General features: G+C 51.0%; 1 protein-coding gene across 50 annotated transcripts; it reads right to left on the bottom strand.

Annotated features, from left to right (window-relative positions):
* Positions 1-5,414: 5,414 nt before the first annotated feature.
* CBY3 (chibby family member 3) lies at positions 5,415-19,784 on the bottom strand. 50 transcript variants are annotated; one of them, XM_045057225.1, is made up of 6 exons: positions 19,660-19,784; positions 17,591-18,468; positions 16,752-16,844; positions 11,243-11,856; positions 9,623-9,816; positions 5,415-8,861 (listed from the first exon to the last, which is right to left on the bottom strand). In XM_045057225.1, the coding sequence occupies exons 1-2, from the start codon at positions 19,707-19,709 to the stop codon at positions 17,781-17,783; spliced, it is 738 nt and encodes a 245-aa protein (XP_044913160.1). In that variant the 5' UTR covers positions 19,710-19,784; the 3' UTR covers positions 5,415-8,861; positions 9,623-9,816; positions 11,243-11,856; positions 16,752-16,844; positions 17,591-17,780. The 50 variants fall into 50 exon arrangements, with proteins under 50 accessions (XP_044913160.1, XP_044913166.1, XP_044913157.1 ...); XM_045057231.1 differs by having other exon boundaries at positions 5,415-8,449; XM_045057222.1 differs by having other exon boundaries at positions 5,415-9,816; positions 11,243-11,741; positions 16,729-16,844.
* Positions 19,785-19,979: the final 195 nt, after the last annotated feature.

Genomic DNA, 19,979 nt, shown 5'->3' with positions numbered 1-19,979 from the left:
TCAGGCTTCTCTTTTTCTTTTTGAAAACAATTTATTGCGGAAAATATCCACCACACAAAATTAGAAAGAATAGTATGACAAACCCTCAGGTACCCATCACCCAGCTTCTACAATCAATAGTTTATAACCAAATCTTTTCATTTGTACTCTCACCCACTTACCCAACCCACATCCTAGACTACTGGGAAATGAATTCCAGACATCTCATCATTTCATCTGTAAGTATTTCAGTCTCTCTGAAAGATAAGGATTTCAAAAACACAAAACATAACCCCTATATATCATGCCTACACAAATTTAACAATTCTGTAATATCATCAAATATGCAGCCTATTTTCATCTTTCCCCAACTGTCTTCTGTGTTAGGGTTTTAAATTTATTTATTTTGAGAGAGAGAGAACGGGAGGGGCAGAGAGAGAGAGAAAGAGAGAGAATCCTGAGCAGGCTCCGCACTGTCAGTGCAGAGCCCAATTCGGGGCTCGAACCCATAAATTGTGAGATTATGACCTGAGCCGAAATCAAGAGTCGGACGCTTAACTGACTGAGCCACCTAGGCGCCCCTCTATCGGTTTTGGTGTGTGTGTGTGTGGGGGGGGTGTTTTTTGTTTGTTTTAGTTTGAAAATCAGGACCCAAAAATGTCCATACATTGTGACCAGTGGATGTGTCTCTTTAGAGGCCTGCGCACGGTGTGAAGGGCCATGCTCCACAGTCCCATCGCTATTGGTTTTCAGGCCACACACAGGCCTCAGTCCATGGTCATCCACACACCAAGCCACTGACTGGTCTTGCACTTTCCCTGGAGAGTTGTAACTCTGCTGGCATAACCCCAGGACATGGGTCTCTAAGGTCTACACCCAGTCCACCCACTGGTGAGTGCACAGAGTCCCCATGACCCTCTGTCCCCTTACTTCTATTCAGCTCTGCCTGATCAGAGATAGGGCACGGACCAGTTGAAAACAAATTGAGTATATGATATTACAGTATTGCTAAAATTTTTGTAGGTGCGATATACTAGGAGGGGACAGAAAGCAGCAGACAGGCTGATGGGTGGTGACTCCCGAGGGTACAGGGGCCAAGGCTCCTGCTCTGTGGCTCCAGGGATAGTGGTGCTGGTCACAGCCCTAGAGCCACTCCTGCTTCCCAGGGTCCCACGTGAGGCCTCCTCACTCCCTGTTGGCACTGTTCCCCGTGACTGAGCAAGTTCTTTGGGCCTCTGCTCTGTGCCCAGTCCCCTCTGGCTGCCACAGGCTTCTGTGGTATTCCTGTCCCACATGTGCGCAGACGCACATCTTGGGCACAGGCTTCTGAGTGATCTCGCTCTTATTCTGAACGCGTCCAAGATTCAACAGCAGGCAAGGCAGAGCACGGATGGCCTCCCAGACTGAACTGGAGAGGGGGTCAATCCTGGTAGGAGTGGCCCCAAGAATCTGAAAGAAGAGACACACCCGTGTCGGAACTGAGGGGTGAGGCAGGAGCAAGGGTAAAGTGCTCATGGGGAAACTGTGTGGCACTGAGCCAGATGGAAACAGGAAAAGTAGAAAACTGGGGTGAGGCTGTGACCCCTTAGCTCCCAGACAGACACAGGGCAAGCAGGTGGTTTTGTGGGAAACACCCAGGCCACCTGGGTCCCCTACAGAAGGCAGGAGGCACCATCCTAGCCAATGCCAAGGCCAATGCCCTGGCCATCCTGGACACATGACCCCCCATCTATGCTCACTCAGCTGTCACATCTGTCCCTCTCCCCTTTCATCTTAAACACGTTCTCGAAAGCGCTTGGCTCTGGGAATTGCAGGTTGTTTTCTGGAAAGATGCAACTTTTCAGACACGGTCTGTTTTTTCTCTTCAAAGCTGTGCTGCTTCTTACGTTCCTCTGGCCAATATTCTGTTCTGGACCCCATTCTCAGCACAGTCACCCCTAACCATTTTCCCTCCTTTTTACTAAGTGACAAATATACAGGACAGAAACATTGACCATCCTAACCATTTTTTGGTGTACAGTGAAGTGGTATTAACCACATTTGCATTGTTATACAACCACCACCCCTAACCGTCCCCTTCTGTTTCTTCTGGTCCAGCTGAAACCACTGACCATTCTTAGTGACCGATGTTACCACCCCAGTTTCTATCCATCACCTGGGCTGGTGGGGTGGGTTCAGGTGCAGAGGGCCATGGCTACAGGTAGGGGTCCTGGGTTCAGCATTGCTTCCTGCTGAGCCTGCTTAGGATTCCAGCATTTGCATCCTGTTATGGACTGTGTGTCCCCCACTCCCAAAATGATTCATGTGGCAAAACCCCACCCCCAATGTGATGGCATCGGGAGGTGGGGCCTTAGGGAGGTGAGCAGGATCATGACATGGAGCCCTCATGACGAATTAGTGCCCTCATGAGAGTCACGAGAGAGCTTGCTTCCCTGCTCTGCTCTCTGCCATGTACGGATACAAGGAGAAGCTGGCCTCTGCAAGACAGCCCTCGCCTGGGCCATGCTGGCATCCTGACCTTGAACTCCAGCAAATTTCTGTTGTGGAAATTAAAGCCACCCAAAATACCGTATTTTGACAGCAGCCTGAACTAAGACACGCCCACAGGGTCTGAATTTGGTCTGTCACTGTCACATTTCTCAGCGTCTCATATTCCCTGGTTTCCTTGTTGGTATTTGTAGCCAGTCCATGTCTCACTCCACATTTCCAGCGGTGCAGGAAATGCGGTTTGTAAATGTTTTCCCATAACTTAATTTGTATGTCGAACCCGCCACTCGACAGCAGTGGTGGAAACTTAACTTCAGTTTGGAGCTGTCCCATCTCCCTTTCCTTCCTCTCGGATGTGTCTACATAACGCCTGAAGACGAAGGCATTTTAAACTGCAAGACTGTCAGATCTCTGCGTGCATGTCTCTCCTTGCTCCCTCATGTTTTCTACACTGCTCACTCTCTGCCTCCTTTTTCTTTTTTAATGTTTATTTATTTATTTTGAGAGAGAGCACAAGCAGGAGAGGGGCAGAGAGGGAGGGAGAGAGAGAATCCCAAGCAGGCTCCGCACTGTCAGCACAGGGCCCAACAGGGAGCTCGAACCCAGGAACTGTGAGATCATGACCTGAGTGTCAAGAGTCTGACGCTTAACCGACTGAGCCACCCAGGCACCTCACTCTCTGCCTCCTTTGGCTGCCCATTAATTTTGCCCCCATGGACACCCATGGCATTGCCAGAGAGCTCTGAGAAGCAAGACGTCCCCTAGCGGCCACTCCAGTCTTGCTGCAAAGTGTGGTGAGAAGGCCCTTCTGTCCTCTGGCTGTTAAGAATCATATCACCATCGGAATAGCTAAATGCCACTCGAGAATCCCATCATCTCCAATGGCACTAGGAAGCCCCGTTCCGTGGCAGCCTCTCCTGCTGTCAATTCTGGCCCAGAGGGGACAGCCACCAACAGCTTCTAGATGACTCAATGCTGCCTTCACTGTCTCATCCCCTACTGCCTTAGTGGAGGGAGCATCCTCTGGGCAGCTGCTAAAGAACAGTCAAATGGTGGATCTTCTGGTTTTATGTAATAAAGCCATTTTAACATTCCCACTCCCCTGAGCCTTTGGTTCCCTTCTTTAAAACTCAGCCAAGGCAATGCTGGCATCTCCAACTCATCTGACTGAGGCCACCACGGTGTCCAAACTTCCGGAGTCATCCAGAAGCACCTTAGGACAAGCTCTGGGTGTTCTTGGCAGCACTTTCAGTCTTCAGTTATGGGAAATGCTCCCGTATCAACCAACTTGCTCGACAATATTCTGTATCCCACCCCCATCTGGTACCTTGAAGATCCACTCCCTGGGTGTGCTTCCCCAGTCCCTGCAGTCAGACCTGTCCTGCAAGTTTTTGGGTGACTGAGCTATTTCCTCCTAGAGTAGGGACTGTGCTTCACTGCAGAGGCCATGCTGAGACCCAATTCTAGTTGTTGGTCTGGAGGCAATGAGCGGAGGTGATGGTGAGAGTAATCAGCATTATTGCATAAGACATTCACCTCAAGTGAGATCTCTGCATAGCCTCCAGGCAAACTAGACTGTTCTTCCATATCAAGGCAAGGAAGCAGCTACTGCTCAGGACTCTCAGGCTCAAGATTCTTATATATATCCACCCAAACAACCCCATGCCAGGCCCAGGCCTCAGGATCCCACCTCCCTCCGCCCCCTCCTCCCCCCCCCCACCCCGTCCCCTTCAAGCCCTGACTCTAGCACAGGAAATTTGTTGAGGATCCACTGGTCTGCTCCACAGCTCTGCTGCCCTTATGGTTAAATTGTGGGCCCAGTTTTCAGCACGCTTTGCTGAAAAAGTAAGTATGTCTTAATTTTCTTTATTTTTGAGAGAGAGAGAGAGAGCAAAGGCAGGGAGGGGCAGAGAGAGAGGGAGACAGAATCCGAAGCAGGCTCCAGGCTCCGAGCTGTCAGCACAGAGCCCGACATGGGGCTCGAACTCACGAACCACAAGATCATGACCTGAGCCGAAATCGGATGCTTAACTGACTGAGTCACACAGGCGCCCCAAGTTAGCATTTACGTTGCCTCTGGAGACTTTCTGGCTTTCATATTGTGCCCTCAGTCGAGTGGGCTAACTTGAGTCTTACATGCCTTCTGCAAAGTTTCTAAAGCAGGTTTAGAAAAACTAGCCACCCCTATAATCCTTGTAATTACAGTTGCCTTCCCATCTTTCAAGGGCCAAAGCTACTTCATAAGCCAAGCTTTCCCTTCAACTTCTATCTCATTCCAATCTACCAAAGGGAAAAGTCTTATGCTTCAGATTAGGGGTTATCACCACCCCAGTGGTGGGAGGTCGCTGTTGCCTTCTGAATGGTAGATGAGCCAGTTCTAGATTCCTATCCCTATAGTCTCCCTTCCATTGCTACTTCCTACTGTTTTAGCTTGAATCCCCATGAAAGCAGAGACTGAGCCTAGAACTTGGGGGCAGTTGATATGGTAGGTGAATCCAGGAAATGAGAGGGAGGGAGAATGACACAGAGTAGAAGGAAAATTCAACAAAGTGTATTTTGGCTTCTGTCCCTTATGAGTTGAAGGTTGCCTCAGAAGGCGTTAACTCACCTGCACTCCCAGGCTATGCCTATGGTTGAGAGAGGTCCTGAGGCTTAGGAGAAAGCCCTAAAGCAGAAAAGCAGAGAAACCTACAGTAGACACTTGAAACGAGGCAGTGTACATGGAGGCATCTACCATAGCTGTGGCTAAAGTCAGAGGTGGGCTGATAAGATGTAACCAAAAGTTCCAACACATCTAGCACATCTTTCCTGCCTCCTAGGGGATCAGACATCTGGGCCAATGACAAAGGCCAGACACCATCTGCTCCCTGGGATTCAGGTGCCTGGTCCTGTAGACCTTTGTTATGCCCAGAATTCGTGATCCCCAAAGATCACCAGGGAGCCGAGTCTGATGCAAAAGCAAAGAGCCTTTATTCGAGCTAGCTCGAGCTCAATCCCCTACCTGCACCGATGCAGCAGTGAGATGCCAGAGAGAGCGAGGTTCAAAAGCACAAAGGTGTTATAGGGATCTAGGGGCAGTTGGTGGGGTAATGGTTGTGGCCTTAGCCAATTGGCTGGGGAAGGGTCAGAGTCCCCTTGCGCAGGTTGCCAGGTGTGGTTTGAACGGGAAGTTTGAAGTGAGCGGGAAGTTACTCAAAGGGAGGAGATGTGGTCTGAGGTTTGAATGGGAATTTCTTTGTGGTTTTCTGGGAAAGGGGGCCATGTCAGGGCCGTAGTCACTCAAGATGGAGGACACAGAACAAAATGGAGTTGGCCGGCCTAGGTCCGCTCTTTCATTCCGCCCTTGTCATGTAGCTTATGGACCCAATCATGGGACCAGCTGCATTTCTATTTTGTCCTCTTCTGTTATTAGGGGCTTGCACTGAGCACGGAGGACCATTAGTTGGACGGCCCCTATGCAGTCCCTGACAAACTGGTCTGTTGATGATATAGGGTCCGAGGGTTAATAGTAGGAGCAGGATGGTGAGGGGTCCAGCAAGGGCCGAGATGAGGGTAGCTAACCAGGGAGACCAGTTGAACAAAGACTCGTACCAGGACTGAGATTGTTCTCTCTCTAAACTTTTGTTTTTGCAGCCCTTCCCTTATGAGGGCCATAGATTCTTTTACGACCCCCAAGTGATCAACATAGAAGCAACATTCTTCCCCTAGGGCTGCACATAGTCCTCCTTGCTGCATGAATAATAAGTCTAATCCCCTTCTGTCTTGGAGTACTACTTCCGATAAGGAAGTAAGGGATTCCTGTAAATGAGAAATTGATTTCTCAATTCTATGTCTAAGTCAATGGCTGCCCTTAGGGTTCCATAGTTTTTGTCCTGGATGACGAGTGAAGATATTCCAGTCCCTGCCCCCGCTAATCCCAGTTCCAAGAGTGCAGCCAGAGTTAGGGTTGTAATAGGCTCTCTCTTACTTCGGGGGTTAGTAGAGCCTAACCTGTTAAGTATTTCTTCCCCCGAATGGTACACTAGCTTGGGGATCAACTACACGAGTATGCAGAAGCCTTCTTTCGAGGAGTTAAGGACTTGGGAGTGGACACAGGGAGTGAGGCCGCTGGAACAGGCCCACCATGCATTTTCGGGGGGAAGTAGATACACTGTCTCCCTGGGGACTGTTAGGGTTTCATTAGGGATGTGACTGCCCGGGGGGCACGTGGCTTATGCAAGTGCCCTGCCCTGTTACCGCCTGGAGGATTAGTCTTGCAGTAGCCTGCTGCCATCTGCAGGAGCTAGAGTTGGAGGCTGTTGTATAATTGCCTTTAATGGCAATACCTTCATAATATGGGGGCCAGACATCTAGACAGAGCAAACAGGACGTGGTCAGGTCAGGTCTAGAAGTGTTTAGTACCTGGTATGCTCCGACAACTGTGCTCCACAGGGGTCTGTATCAGATAGTAAATTGTGACCTGGGGCAGGAGATGCGGGTGACGCTCCGGTGTCCCCTCCGGGGGACAGGGGATGTGGAGGGCTGTGTGGCCAAGGCCTAGGTGTTTCTGGGAGTGGCTGTCCGGGTGGGGGCAGGTCGGGGAACTAGTACTTGGTTGGGTCCTACCCCTGTGGGGGACTGCTGGGCAAGGGGAGTCGCTTGCATTCGGAGGGTAAATAACGTTCCCTTGTCCTTGGCTCCCAGCCTAACCCGGTCATATATCCTGAGTCCCCAGGTTTTTCCACTCTCCCATCCTGTTGTTTTTTTACCTTGGCTTGTAAAGGATATAACTATGGGATTACCGCGCCCCCAGGCATATGGCGGTCGGGGGCCACTGGGCCGCTTTACCACAATGAGATCTCCGGTGCGTGGTGGGGTCCACCAGATGTGCCCCGTCGAGACACATGACCAGGAGGCACAAAAGTAGTCAGCCGCGTCCCCACATGTGCTCGAGCGAGAGTGGCCGGGGCAGACATAGAAATAAAGGTTCTGTGCATGGAATCCGGGAGCATATGGTGACAAGGGGAGCAGAGTTTGGAGGTCTACGCAAAGTTCTGGGAACCAAGTATTTGTGGGGTGGCTCTGGGAAGTCTGATTAAGTATTGTCCCCGAGCTGGTGTCTATGATCTGCCAGGTGATGTTTTGGGGGGCGTGGGGACTCTCAGCAGCATGAGCAGTGACAAGCAGAGCTAACAGAATTACCAATATCAGGTGGGTCGAATGTGCTGTAACCTGAGTTTGAGCGGGTTGTGTTGGTCCCGATTGACAGCCCATCACGTGACGAAGTCCTTCCGGATCGTGGAGGGGTCCGCTGGCCGAACGTGGGTGTGATGGACCCAGGTCGCGATGCCGTCTACTTTGAGAGCGGTGGGGGTTGTCAGCACCACGATGTAGGGTCCCTTCCAGTGCGGCTCGAGGGTCTCTCAGTGGTGCCTCTTGACGTAGACCCAGTCTCCCAGCCTGTACTGATGAGGTGTCGGGGTCGGGCCAGCCTCGTAGATGGCACGGAGGTGCGGCCAAATGTCCTCGTGCACCCTCTGGAGCCCTCTCAAGGAAAGAAAAAGTTCTTGATCTTTAAACTCAGCAAGAAGTTCAGCTCGAAGGTTGGGAATAATAGGGGGTAGCCTGCCAAACATGATTTCATAGGGAGTAAAACCCAGGGTGTAAGGAGTGTTCCTAACCCAGTAAAGGGCATACGGTAGGAGAGTCACCCAGTCCCCGCCAGTCTCCATGGTTAATTTGGTAAGGGTCTCTTTTAGGGTTCTATTCATTCTTTCTACCTGTCCTGAGCTCTGGGGCCTATAAGCACAATGTAATTTCCAGTTTGCCCCCACAGCCTTGGCTACTGTCTGCATTACCTGCGAGATAAAAGCTGGTCTGTTGTCTGATCCTACCATGGCAGGAAAACCATACGTGGGTAAGATGTCTTCTAGTAGCTTCTTAGCTACCGTCTGAGCCATTTCATGCTTGGTTGGGTATGCCTCCACCCAGCCAGAGAAGGTGTCTATAAATAATAAGATATTTATAACCATACTTTCCTGGTTTAATTTCAGTGAAGTTGACCTCCCATTGGGCTCCTGGTCTGGTGCCTCTGAGCCTGGTTCCTTTTTTATTTGATGTGGCTCTTGCATTGGTGAGTTGGCAGGTCTTGCAAGCAGATATAACTTGCTCTATTTTGGTGTCCTATTGGTGAATCTGTGTCTGTCCCTCACAAAGCTGCTGCCATCAGTGAACCAAGTAGCCTTGGCATCAGGGAGGGGCCAGTCGGTCAGATCCGTCCGGAATCCATGTACTTGCTCCAGGGTCCCCACACAGTCATGTAGTGGAGCATCTAGGTCAGGGTCGGGCAGCAGGGTTGCAGGATTGAGGGCCGCACTGGGGTGGAACTGCACTCATGGAGGGTTGAGTAGGAGGCTCTAGTAATAAGTCATAAGTGTGTTACTCATCCGTCTATCAGGAGGCTGTTTCAGGACCCCTTCAATGGCGTGTGGGGTCGTGATCCAGATCTCCTGTCCTAGGGTCAGTTTGTCTGCGTCCTTGACTAGGAGTGTTGTCGCCTCAATAATTCTTAGGCATGGCGGCCAGCCGGCAGCCACTGGGTCTAGCTTCTTGGACAGGTAAGCCACCGGGTGGTTCCAAGGGCCTAAGGCTTGAGTTAGAACCCCTTTTGCTATTCCCTTGTGTTCGTCTACAAAGAGATGGAAGGGCTTCGTAATGTCTGGCAGGCCCAGGGCTGGGGCACTTAGGAGGGCCTTTTTCAACTGATTAAAGGCAGTTTCTTCTTTTTCAGTCCATTTAAATGTTTTCCCCTCTTTGGTAGCTTCATATAGGGGCCTGGCGATCTCAGCAAAACCCAGAACCCGGAGGCAGCAGTAGCCGGCAGATCCTAGGAATTCCCTTACTTCCTTTCGGGAGTTGGGAGTAGGGATCTTTAGGACAGTTTCTTTTCTGGCATCTGATAACCGCTGCTGTCCGCCCTCCAGGATGTATCCCAGGTAACTTACCCTCTCCCTGCATATCTGAGATTTCTTCGCGGTTGCCCTGTATCCCAAGGCCCCCAGGGTAGCCAGCAGGTCCTGGGTCCCTCACTCACGGTCCTTGGCTATGTCAGCAGCAATCAGGATGTCATCTACGTACTGTAGGAGGGTGAGGCCACGGTGCTCCTTTCTGTACTCACCCAGGCCCTCGTGTAGTGCCTCGTCAAAGATGGTGGGCGAATTTTTAAACCTCTGAGGCAGCCGTGTCCAGGTGAGTTGCCCACTGTAGCCCTCCTCTGGATCATGCCACTCAAAGGCAAACAAGGGTTGGCTCTGGGGTGCCAGCGGCAGACTGAAGAAGGCGTCCTTTAAATCTAGTACAGTATACCAGACCCTGGAGGGTGCCAAGGAGTATATGGGTTGGGAACAGTTGGGTATATGTCCGTGACCCTCTTATTTACTTCCTGGAGGTCTTGTACCGGTCGATAGTCATTTGTGTGAGGCTTTTTGACCGGCAGTAGGGGAGTGTTCCAGGCAGACTGGCAAGGAACTAGTCCCCCTAGGCTTCGTAGTCTCCAGATGTGTGGCTGGATCCCCTTCCGGGCCTCCTGAGATATGGGGTATTGTTTGATTCTTACCGGACCTTCTCCTGGCTTGAGCTCTACCAGGACCGGGGTCCTGTGAGCGGCTAGTCATATCCCCCCCCCCCCCCCGTCTCTGCCCAAACCAAGGGGAATTCTTGTAGCCATCTGTCTATATTATCCTCTCTCGAGAGTGCCTCCTTGTGGAGGTGGTATTCATCCTCTAGTTTCATGGTCAGGACCTGGATGGGGTGGCCCTTGCCATCGGTGACCTGAGGCCCCCCTTGTCTGAAAGTTATCTGAGCTCCAATCTTGGTCAGTAAGTCCCGTCCTAACAGCGGGTAGGGGCATTCCGGTATTACCATAAAAGAGTGGGATACCCATCCTGTCCCCACATCTACCGTTCTTCGGGTAGTCCATGAATACTGGCTCATACCAGTTGCCCCTTGTACCCAGGACTTCTTGTTGGCTACCTTTCCTTGTGGGGTGTGGAGGACCGAATGTTGTGCTCTAGTGTCGATAAGGAAGTCAACCAGGGTCCCCTCCACTTTAAGAGTTACCCTGGGCTCAGGGAGAGGGTCTGAACCCCGACTCCCCTAATCACTCAGTTCATCTAGCTCTAAGACTTTTACCCGATCAGTCTTGCTTCCCTTCCCGCTGGCCTTTTTCGGACAATCTCGGACCCAATGCCCTATCTCCTTGCAGTATGCGCACTGATCTTTCTGCAGCCTCTGCCTCCCCCACCTTGGTGGTTCCTTTACCTCCTCTTGAGTTGTCCGCCAGCTGCCGGAGACAGCAGTCTCATTCCTCGGGGAAGTCAGCAGTGGTAGCTAGTAGTATTCTGGCCAGGTCTCGAGTCTGCTTACTGCTGGCAGCCACCATGGCGCGAGCCTGCTTATCCTCAGGAGGCTCCCGGTTATTATATACCTTTGTGGCTACCACCAGTAAGTTCTGCAGACTTTTTTTCTCCTAGTCTATCTGTTTTTTGTAATTTTTTCCTAATGTCTATGGCCGATTGGTTTACAAAGGCCATGATAACAGCTGCCTTGCTTTCCAGAGCCTCTGGATCCATGGGGGTATAGGTATGGAATGCCTCCATGATCCGTTCTAAAAAGGCAGCAGGAGATTCATCTTTTTCCTGTTGCACATTTCCTACCTTGGCCAAATTGGTTGGCTTCCTAGCAGCCATTTGGAGACCCCCCATTAGAGTCTGGCGGTAGACCCCGAGCCTCTCCTTACCTTCTGCCGTGTTGAAATTCCACTGGGGCCGAGTTAAGGGGAAGGAGGCATCTATCTGAGCCTGGTTGGTGGTGGGATTCCCATCTGTGCCGGAACTAGTTTTCAGGCCTCATTGAGGATTCTTTCTCTTTCCTCAGTCATGAACAGGACCTGCAAAAGCTGCTGGCAATCGCCCCATGTGGGTTGATGGGTAAAAAGAACAGAGTCTAACAGATCAATAAGCCCTGTTGGTTTCTTGGAAAACTTAGGATTCTGAGCTTTCCAATTGTAGAGATCACTAGTGGCGAAAGGCCAATAGTGATAGGGCTGATTCCCCTCCGCATCTGGGGGCCCGGTGGCTCGCAGGGGCAGAATAGTGGAGTCGGCGGCGGAGACGGATTGCTCCCTCTGAGCCCTTTGTCTGGTAAAGGGCGGGCTTCCCACTGGAGCATTTCCGCCTCCTGCTCTCGGAACAGCATCTGTCTCCCCCAGAGGAGGAGGATGGTGTTCTTCCGGCATCCTAGGGGGGTTATACGGGGGAGGAAAAATTCTTCTTCAGTCCCCCCTTGTAGGACAGGGTAGAGGGGTGCTGAAAGCTGGGTAAGACTTTTCTTGTTCTCCTTCTTTTCTGTCCCCTGCAAAGCGAGAATGTGTTTTGGCTCCAGAGGGCATAGGGCTAGGAAGGGCTTAAGCCAAGAGGGTGGGTCTTCTACAAGGTCCTGCCAAGTGATAATGTAAGGAAGCTGATCAGGATGGCCCATCTTAGGCCGAGAGATGATACCCGACTTGGTGGATGGTAGGGAGCTTGAAGGTTCCCTCTGGCAGCCATCTGACATTGAAAGCTGACCACTCGCTAGAACAAAAAACCTGCCACCGACCCTTTCGGACTTCCACACTGAGGTTGTTAGCTCTTCCCCTGACATCCTTAAAGTGATCAATCATAATACTTAGAGGAGTAGTCTGAGTCTGTCCCATAACGTCCGTCCAGTAAGTCCACAGAAAAAAACAGAGAAACACAGAAACAGACAAACAGAGGGCCCCTAGAAACTCTTCCAACTCCGTGGAAGCAAAACTGAAAGCTAGACGACGGCCTCACACTGACCGGCGGGAGCGACCCACCTCGTCTCAGACCTTTGAGGGGAATCCACTTTCCTCCAGAAGGGAGGATCGGAACGTCTTCTGAAACTCCTGGCCCGAGGTCCTCCAGTGCGTCCACTTAGACTGCACCGGGCACTACCAGAATTTCAGAAATGAGCTCACAGAGAAGAGACAGGGAACGAACAGACACTAACCATGGCCAGTCAGGCTCTCTGGGTCGGGGGGTCCCTTGGGGGTCTTGGGGATCCCGGACGAGCCCCCAAATGTTATGCCCAGAATTCGTGATCTCCAAAGACCACCAGGGAGCCGAGTCCAATGCAAAAGCAAAGAGCCTTTACTCGAGCTAGCTCGAGCTCAATCCCCTACCTGCACCGATGCAGCGGTGAGATGCCAGGGAGAGAGAGAGCGAGTTTCAAAAGCACAAAGGTTTTATAGGGATCTAGGGGCAGTTGGCGGGGTAATGGTCATGGCCTTAGCCGATTGGCTGGGGAAGGGTCAGAGTCCTGTTGCGCAGGTTGCCAGGCGTGGTTTGAATGGGAGGTTTGAACGGGTGAGCCGGAAGTTACTCAAGGGGAAGAGGCTTGGTCTGAGGTTTGAAGGGGAATTTCTTTCTGTGGTTTTCCGGGAAAGGGGGCCATGTCAGGGACGTAGTCACTCAAGATGGAGGACACAGAACAAAATGGAGTTGGCCGGCCTAGGTCCGCTCTTTCATGTTCATTCTAGGAATATTTTCAGAGGTCCTAATAAGTGTCATTAAATACTTTTCTACACTGAAATACAGGAGAGAATATAACAGCTCTATGGAGCTTGTGTCCTAGTAGTGGTGGTGGGGTAAGAGGTGGGGGGGGGGGGGGAGAAGGACAATAAAATATACAGCCTATCAAATGGTAACAGGTGTTAGAAAACAAAACAGGAAAGAAGGGTAAGTTGTGCTGGTCTGGTTTCAGCTGGGGAGAACACATGCTCATTTAAATAGAGACATGGTGGGGGGGCGGGGAGGGGTGGTCCCTGGGTGGTTCAGTAGGTTAAGCGTCTGTCTCTTGACTTCGTTCAAGTCATGATCTGATGGTTCCTAAGATTGAGCCCCACGTTGGGCTCTACGCTGATGGTGCAGAGCCTGATTGGGATTCTCTCTCTTTCCCCCTTTCTCTGGCCCTCCCCTGGTCGCTTTCCCTCTCTCTCAAAATAAATATATAAAACTTCTAAAAAAAACACTTAAAAAATAGAGTCATCAGGGAAAACTTCACTGAAAAGATGACATTTAAGCAGATACCTAGGGGCTGAGTGGCTCAGCTGGTTAGGCATCTGACTTCAGCTCAGGTCATGATGTCACTGTGAGTTCAAGCCCCATGTTGGGATCTATGCTGACAGCTCGGAGCCTGGAGTCTGCTTCAGATTCTGTCTCCATTTCTCTGCCCCTCCCCTGCTTGCTCTCTCTTTCAAATATAAAATAAAAACATAAAAAAAATTTTAAGCAGATACCTGAAGGAAGTGAGAGTAAAATCAGCCAGACACTGAGAAGGAGGGAACGGTGTGAGGGAAGAAGCAAATCAGGAGAGTGCAGTGCCTCCCTCCCCCATGCCAGGTGAAGACAGTGTTTCAAGGAGGAGGAGGCCTCAACTGCCTGAAATGCTGATCGGCCAAGGTGAAGATGGACAATGGGCAAAGGACAAAGCAACATAGCAGGGTGATGGCATCTTTGACAGAGAGCAGAGCAAAGAGGGAGGGGAGGAAAGAGCAAAGGGGAGCGAGGGGAGGACAGTGAATACAGGAAACTTCTTGGAGTTTCATTATAAAGGGAAGCAGAGAAATGGGGCAGTAGCTGGAAAGTAATGTAGGGTCAAGATAAGGAATTTTTTCTTTCCAAGATGGGAGACCTACCAGCTTCTCTGCTCCCATTTCCCTTCATCTTTCCTCTTGCTGTAGACAAATCTGCGGCCTCTTTGACCTCCCTCTTCAAGCCCCAAAATATTTTTCTGCAAAGCTCTGATCCCCAGAGTTCTGAGCTGTAGGAGGTGAAAGCCACAAAGAGTCCTTTGTGCAAGCTTTCTGCTCTTGTCACATCCTTCCCTGGGGCAATACACTTGGCTGCCTCAGTCAGGGGCTGAAATTCCATAGCAGGAAGAACAAAGTCAGATATCTCAAAATATCATCCTGCTGCATTTATTTCCGGCCCTTTCTCCACTTGGATGGCCTCTCCCTAAACATGGGGCTCCCTGCCTGCCTGCCGCTGTGGTCTGTCAGCGCAGCTACTTTATTGTTAAGTATTTTGATCAAAGCAATATTCCCTAAACTTTAGGCATTCCTGGATCATTGTTATGATTTTAGCTGTTTCCCTACAACTCATGTCGTTTTACTGCATGTTTCTTTTTTTTAATTTTTAAAAAATGTTTATTTTTGAAAGAGAGAGAGACAGAGTGTGAGTGGGTGAGGGGCAGAGAGAGAGAGAGGGAGACACAGAATCCGAAGTAGGCTCCAGGCTCCGAGCTGTCAGCACAGAGCCGGACAGGGGGCTCAAACCCACAAACCGTGAGGTCATGACCTGAGCCTAAGTTGGACGCTTAATGGACTGAGCCACCCAAGCACCCCTACTTCATGTTTTTATGTAAAGCACTTTCTTAAAAAAATTTTTTTTTTTTTACTGTGGTAAAATTCGCGTAACACAAAATTCACTGAAGTGTACAATTCAGTGGCTTTTAGAGCATTCAGTGCTGTACAACCATTACCAAACAGTTCCAAAACATTTTTTGTCACTTTAAAAGGGATCCCTTTGCCTGCTAAGCAGTCACTGCCTCCTCCCAAATCCTACCTCCCCCCCCCCCCACCAGCCCTTGGTAACCACCAATCTGCTTCCTGTCTCTCTGGATTTGCCTATTATGGGTATACTATATAAAGAGAATCCTATATCTGACCCTTTGAGTCTGGCATCTCTCACTTAGTATGGTTTCTCCATTAGCACCTTATTTTGGGCTTGATTTTTTTCTGGTGTTATCATTTTGACTCCCTTTCCATTTCCTTGTCTGTATATATTTTTTCTTCATTTTGTTTACTTAAATATTTTATTTAAGTAATCTCTACACCCAACATGGGGCTCAAACTCAAAATCTCTGGATCAAGAGCACACACTCTTCCGACTAGGTCAGCCAGGTGCCCCTTTCTTAGTTATTTAAAAAATTTTTTTAACATTTATTAATTTTTGAGAGAGACAGGGCATGAGCAGAGGAGGGGCAGAGAGAGAGGGAGACACAATCAGAAGCAGGCTCCAGGCTCTGAGCTGTCAGCATAGAGCTTGATGCAGGGCTCAAACCCACAAACCATGAGATCCTGAGCTGAATGAAGTTGGACACCTCACTGACTGAGCAACCAGGCACCCCTTTCTTAATTATTTTAAAAGGAAAATTGATTTCATCATAACTATTTTAAATATTTTTTATTTAATTTACATTAATGTATACACAGAATTACTAAAATACAAAAAAAAAGCACTGCTCAAAATGTTTTAAACTTAGTGTCTAATGACATGTTTTGTGTTGTTTTCCTGATTGAATAAGTCCACATCTTTGTACAAAGTAGCTGTTAAGTCGGGCGCCTGGGTAGCTCAGTCTGGCATCTGACTTCAGCTCAGGCCATGACCTGGCAGGGTTCATGAGATAGAGCCCCGCTTCCAGCTCTGTGCTCACAGTGGGGAGCCTGCATCGAATTCTGTCTCCTTCTCTCTCTCTGCTCCTCCCCTGCTCATGCACATGTGTTCTCTCTCAAAAATAAACATTTAAAATAAACAAAACTGGGGCGCCTGGGTGGCGCAGTCGGTTAAGCGTCCGACTTCAGCCAGGTCACGATCTCGCGGCCCGTGAGTTCGAGCCCCGCGTCGGGCTCTGGGCTGATGGCTTGGAGCCTGGAGCCTGTTTCCGATTCTGTGTCTCCCTCTCTCTCTGCCCCTCCCCCGTTCATGCTCTGTCTCTCTCTGTCTGAAAAATAAATAAACGTTAAAAAAAAAAAAAATTAAAAAAAAATAATAAAAAAAAAAATAAACAAAACAAAAACAAACCCACAGAAAAACATCTATCAAAGTAGCTGTTTAGTAATCCCTAGTCTACTCCTGAAGGAAAGTTAGGTGGAGACAGGACACTCACTTCTCTCACAGGTATTACCTGGCCCTAGGGAAAAGGGCCCACACTCTCAGGTTTCAGTGGTTGCTGAAATGCCCTGTCTACATTCCAGGGAAAAGGTTACAGATTGCAAGGACTGGTGTCACCACCTTTTGTTGTGCAGTTACATCAACCACAAGTACAACACACTCCCTGAAGCACCTTCTACTATACTTTGTGTGTATAGGGGTTGGGGGAAGGAGACCCCCCATGTCCCCGATCCAAAATGGATCTAGGAGGAGAGCAAAATCAGACACCTACCAGAAGAAAGGAGTGAAACTCACCAGGAGGTAACAGCCACGATTCAGCTCAAGGCCACTGCTGTAGGACAAAATGAAGGTCCAGGATGGCCAAGTCTCTTTGAGAGCACAGGAAATCTGGATTTTTAATACGAAATTTCCAAATTCTTAAATGTTGGCAACTAAGGGCACCTGGGGGGCTCAGTCGGTTAAGCGACTGACTGGCTCACGTCATGATCTCATTGGTGGGTTGGAGCCCTGCCTCGGCCTCTGTGCTGAAAGCAAGCCAGGAGCCTGCTTCGGATTCTGTGTCTCCCTCTCTCTCTGTCCCTCCCCCCTCTCAAAAATAAATAAATATTAAAAATTTTTTTAATGTTGACAACTAATGCAAAACTTTTAAACAACGCGGGTGGAGCAAATCCTATCTGTGTTACAGGCTTAGCTCTGGAGAGTGCTTGTTTGCACCCCGGGTGAAACAAACCCTTTATTCTACAGAGGAGGAAAGGAGACCTGTAACGGAGAAGCTACCCGCCAAAAGCCACACAGCAGCTGGGAGAGGCTGAGGCCCAGTTTCGAGAAAGCTTCGTAAAATACACATACTCCGGACTCAGGCTGAAACCCTCTGGCCCGCGCCGCTCCTCTAAACCAGGGGAGCCAAGAGCGAGGTCCCCGACCCTCTCCGCCTGACCACCTCACCGCACCCTGCATCGCTGAGCTCCCAAGGTTTCACTGTCTCCCCGACTTCGTCCTCCGTTCCTTGGGCCAAGAACGCCACTGCTCACCCCTGCTTGCCATCCTCGCGCCCACTCCACTCCTCCCTCCCCTAGCACTGCCCTTTGCAAGCCTGGCTCCCACCCCGCGTTCCCAGCGGGCCGCACACACACCTTCCTCCACGGCCCTATCGCGCCCTCCCGAGACGGGCTGCCGGCTGAGTCACCCGTCCACTAACGCGCACTAAGTGATGGTCCCTACCCGCAGGTCGCGAGCCCGAGCCGACCCCACTTGGCTGCCCACGAAGGTGCCGGGCCGGCAGCGAGGAGCGAAATGCGCGTGCGCCGCACGGGCTTTATTGCGTCACCGCGACTCCAGAGCGCGCGGCTGGAGCAAGAGCACCGCGTTCGCGCCTTCGCGTTTGCGCATCTTCCTCTGCCAGGAGCGCGCCCCAGACGCCGGGCTGGCCTGGGAATCGAGCTTCTTCTCCAGCAGGTGCATGCGCGCTGTGGTCTCAGTCAGCATGTCCATGAGCAGCTCCTGCTGCAGCTTCAGGTAGTTGTTCTCCTCCAGCAACAATTGGCTGTTGACCCCCTGCACCTGCGTCTTCCAGCCCGAGTTGCTGGGTGAGGGCGGCAGCGGTCGCGACCGCCGCGGCTGCCCCTCGGTGGTCCACTGGCCGCCGCGGAACACAAAGGCCTCATCGCTCAGGCGAGTGCGCGGCGCGCCGTAGCTGAGGCCCAGCTCGGCCTGGCGCGTCCGGTGGTCTAGCAAGTAGAAGGTGGACATGGAGGAGATGCGGCGCAGCGGCGGGCGCCGCGGGGAGAAGCGCTGTGAGAAGTGGTCGGCCCAGAACCGCTGCAGCTGCTCCCACAGGCGGCTGATGTGGCCTGAGCTAAGACACCTGAAGGCCTCCAGGGCGAGGACCGAGTGGACCTTGTGGGGCGCGTGGGTGCCCAGTGCCGAGCCTCGAGGACGTGGGCGACCAGGGCTGCGCCCCTGCCTCTGGAGGCCCTGTGTCCAGAATGATGAAGGCGAGCCAGGGGCACTGCTGGGGAGCAAGAGTCCGGGTGAGCAGCCTGCTTGGACAGGCTGTCCGGTCAAACCGCGAGGATCGGTGGGCAGGGCTTAGCTCTGAGGCTGGCACTAGGGTGCTGGTCGCTGAGGAGCCCATCCCTGCACACTGGCACTGACAGCAATCTCCTGAAACTACCTTCTCCAAAGACCACTGTGTGTCAGGACCAGGAGACAAAATGTGGATGAAGGACCATATCCCTTGCTTTCTGAGCATAGGACAGGCTGCTGGAAGGGATTGCTGTCCCAGGAGAAGGGAACAATAGAGACAGGTACTTAAAAGTTGAGCAGGACTTTGCCATGTAGGTTGAGGGCGGACAATGGAGAACCTCTAGGCAGAGTGAAGAGCCAGGCACAGCTTGCATGTTCCCCATGTAAGGAAGAGTTTGGAGTAGGGTTTGTGTAGGGGACTCGGCTGGGAATAGAAGAGGACGCTAGAAAGGGGACCAGGGCATAAACTTCATTCTGTGGATAAGAGGGCACTGCTGGATGACAAAGCCAGGGCTAGGTCTGGATTCAGGAAAGTATTTTGTAGGATGTCTAAAATAAACAAAGGCATTATTGCCACGTTCAGTTATTTTATAAACTGCTCTGGGCCAGGCTTGGTCTGGGCAGGGGTTCTTAGCCTGTGCCTGCCCTCAAGATGCTACTGGTCCAGCTAGGAACCCAGATGTGTATGTAGGTGACAGTGGTGCATTATGCTCAGTGACATCTTGGGGGCCTGTGCCATGGGCTAGGACCTATGCTTAGAATTCAAAGTCATAGAGGTTATGCAGACTACACATGACTTTTCTCCCAAGTGGACTACATCCTCAAGGAAGCTAAAGTCCAGATAACAGACAAGTTTCATTCTCTGTCTCTGCCAGCGCCTGTAAGTGCTGACTCTATTAAATGGGAAGAGGGCTATGTGTTCTCTTTTAAATTCCTCTTCTCTCCAGGAGGGTGAAAAGGGATAGAACTCTATCATGCCTTCATCAATCCAACACATACTTATTCCTCTCGCACACAGCTGGGCTGAAGGGGTGGTACTACCCCCTAGATCTGGCTCAGGGCATCATCTCTCTGAAAGCCCAAAGAGAGCCTGAGATGTGCAGCCAGGCCCATGTTTAAGGCTGCGTCATCCCAGAGGGCCCTTTCCCAGTAATGCTCACTGCATGTTGTGCCTCACCTGGAGGATGTGTCGGAGGTGCCAAGCTGCTCTCCCAGGCCTGGCCCCATCCCTGAACCACTAAGCTGCTGTCCACCAGCTATGACTCACAATGCCTCCAGGTTGGGCCAGCCTGGGACAGAAGGGGTGCACACGGTCTAGCTGTAAAACAGACCCTGGGCTCTTCCCATATTCGGCAGTTATTGTCTGCTGTGTTCCAGGCGTGGTTGTACAGAAGTGAAGGAGATGTTCTCTGATCAAACTATAGTGGGGGTGTGTGGGGGGAGGTTTAGAAGCAGAGCCAGAGATAGGAATTTGATGTAAGGGACTGATTGAACAAG

The sequence above is a fragment of the Felis catus genome, chromosome A1 (assembly GCF_018350175.1).
Source record: "Felis catus isolate Fca126 chromosome A1, F.catus_Fca126_mat1.0, whole genome shotgun sequence".
NCBI classification, from domain to species: domain Eukaryota; kingdom Metazoa; phylum Chordata; class Mammalia; order Carnivora; family Felidae; genus Felis; species Felis catus.
The sequence above is the reverse complement of the archived record's forward strand: the minus strand, read 5'-3'. Positions and strand labels throughout refer to the sequence as shown.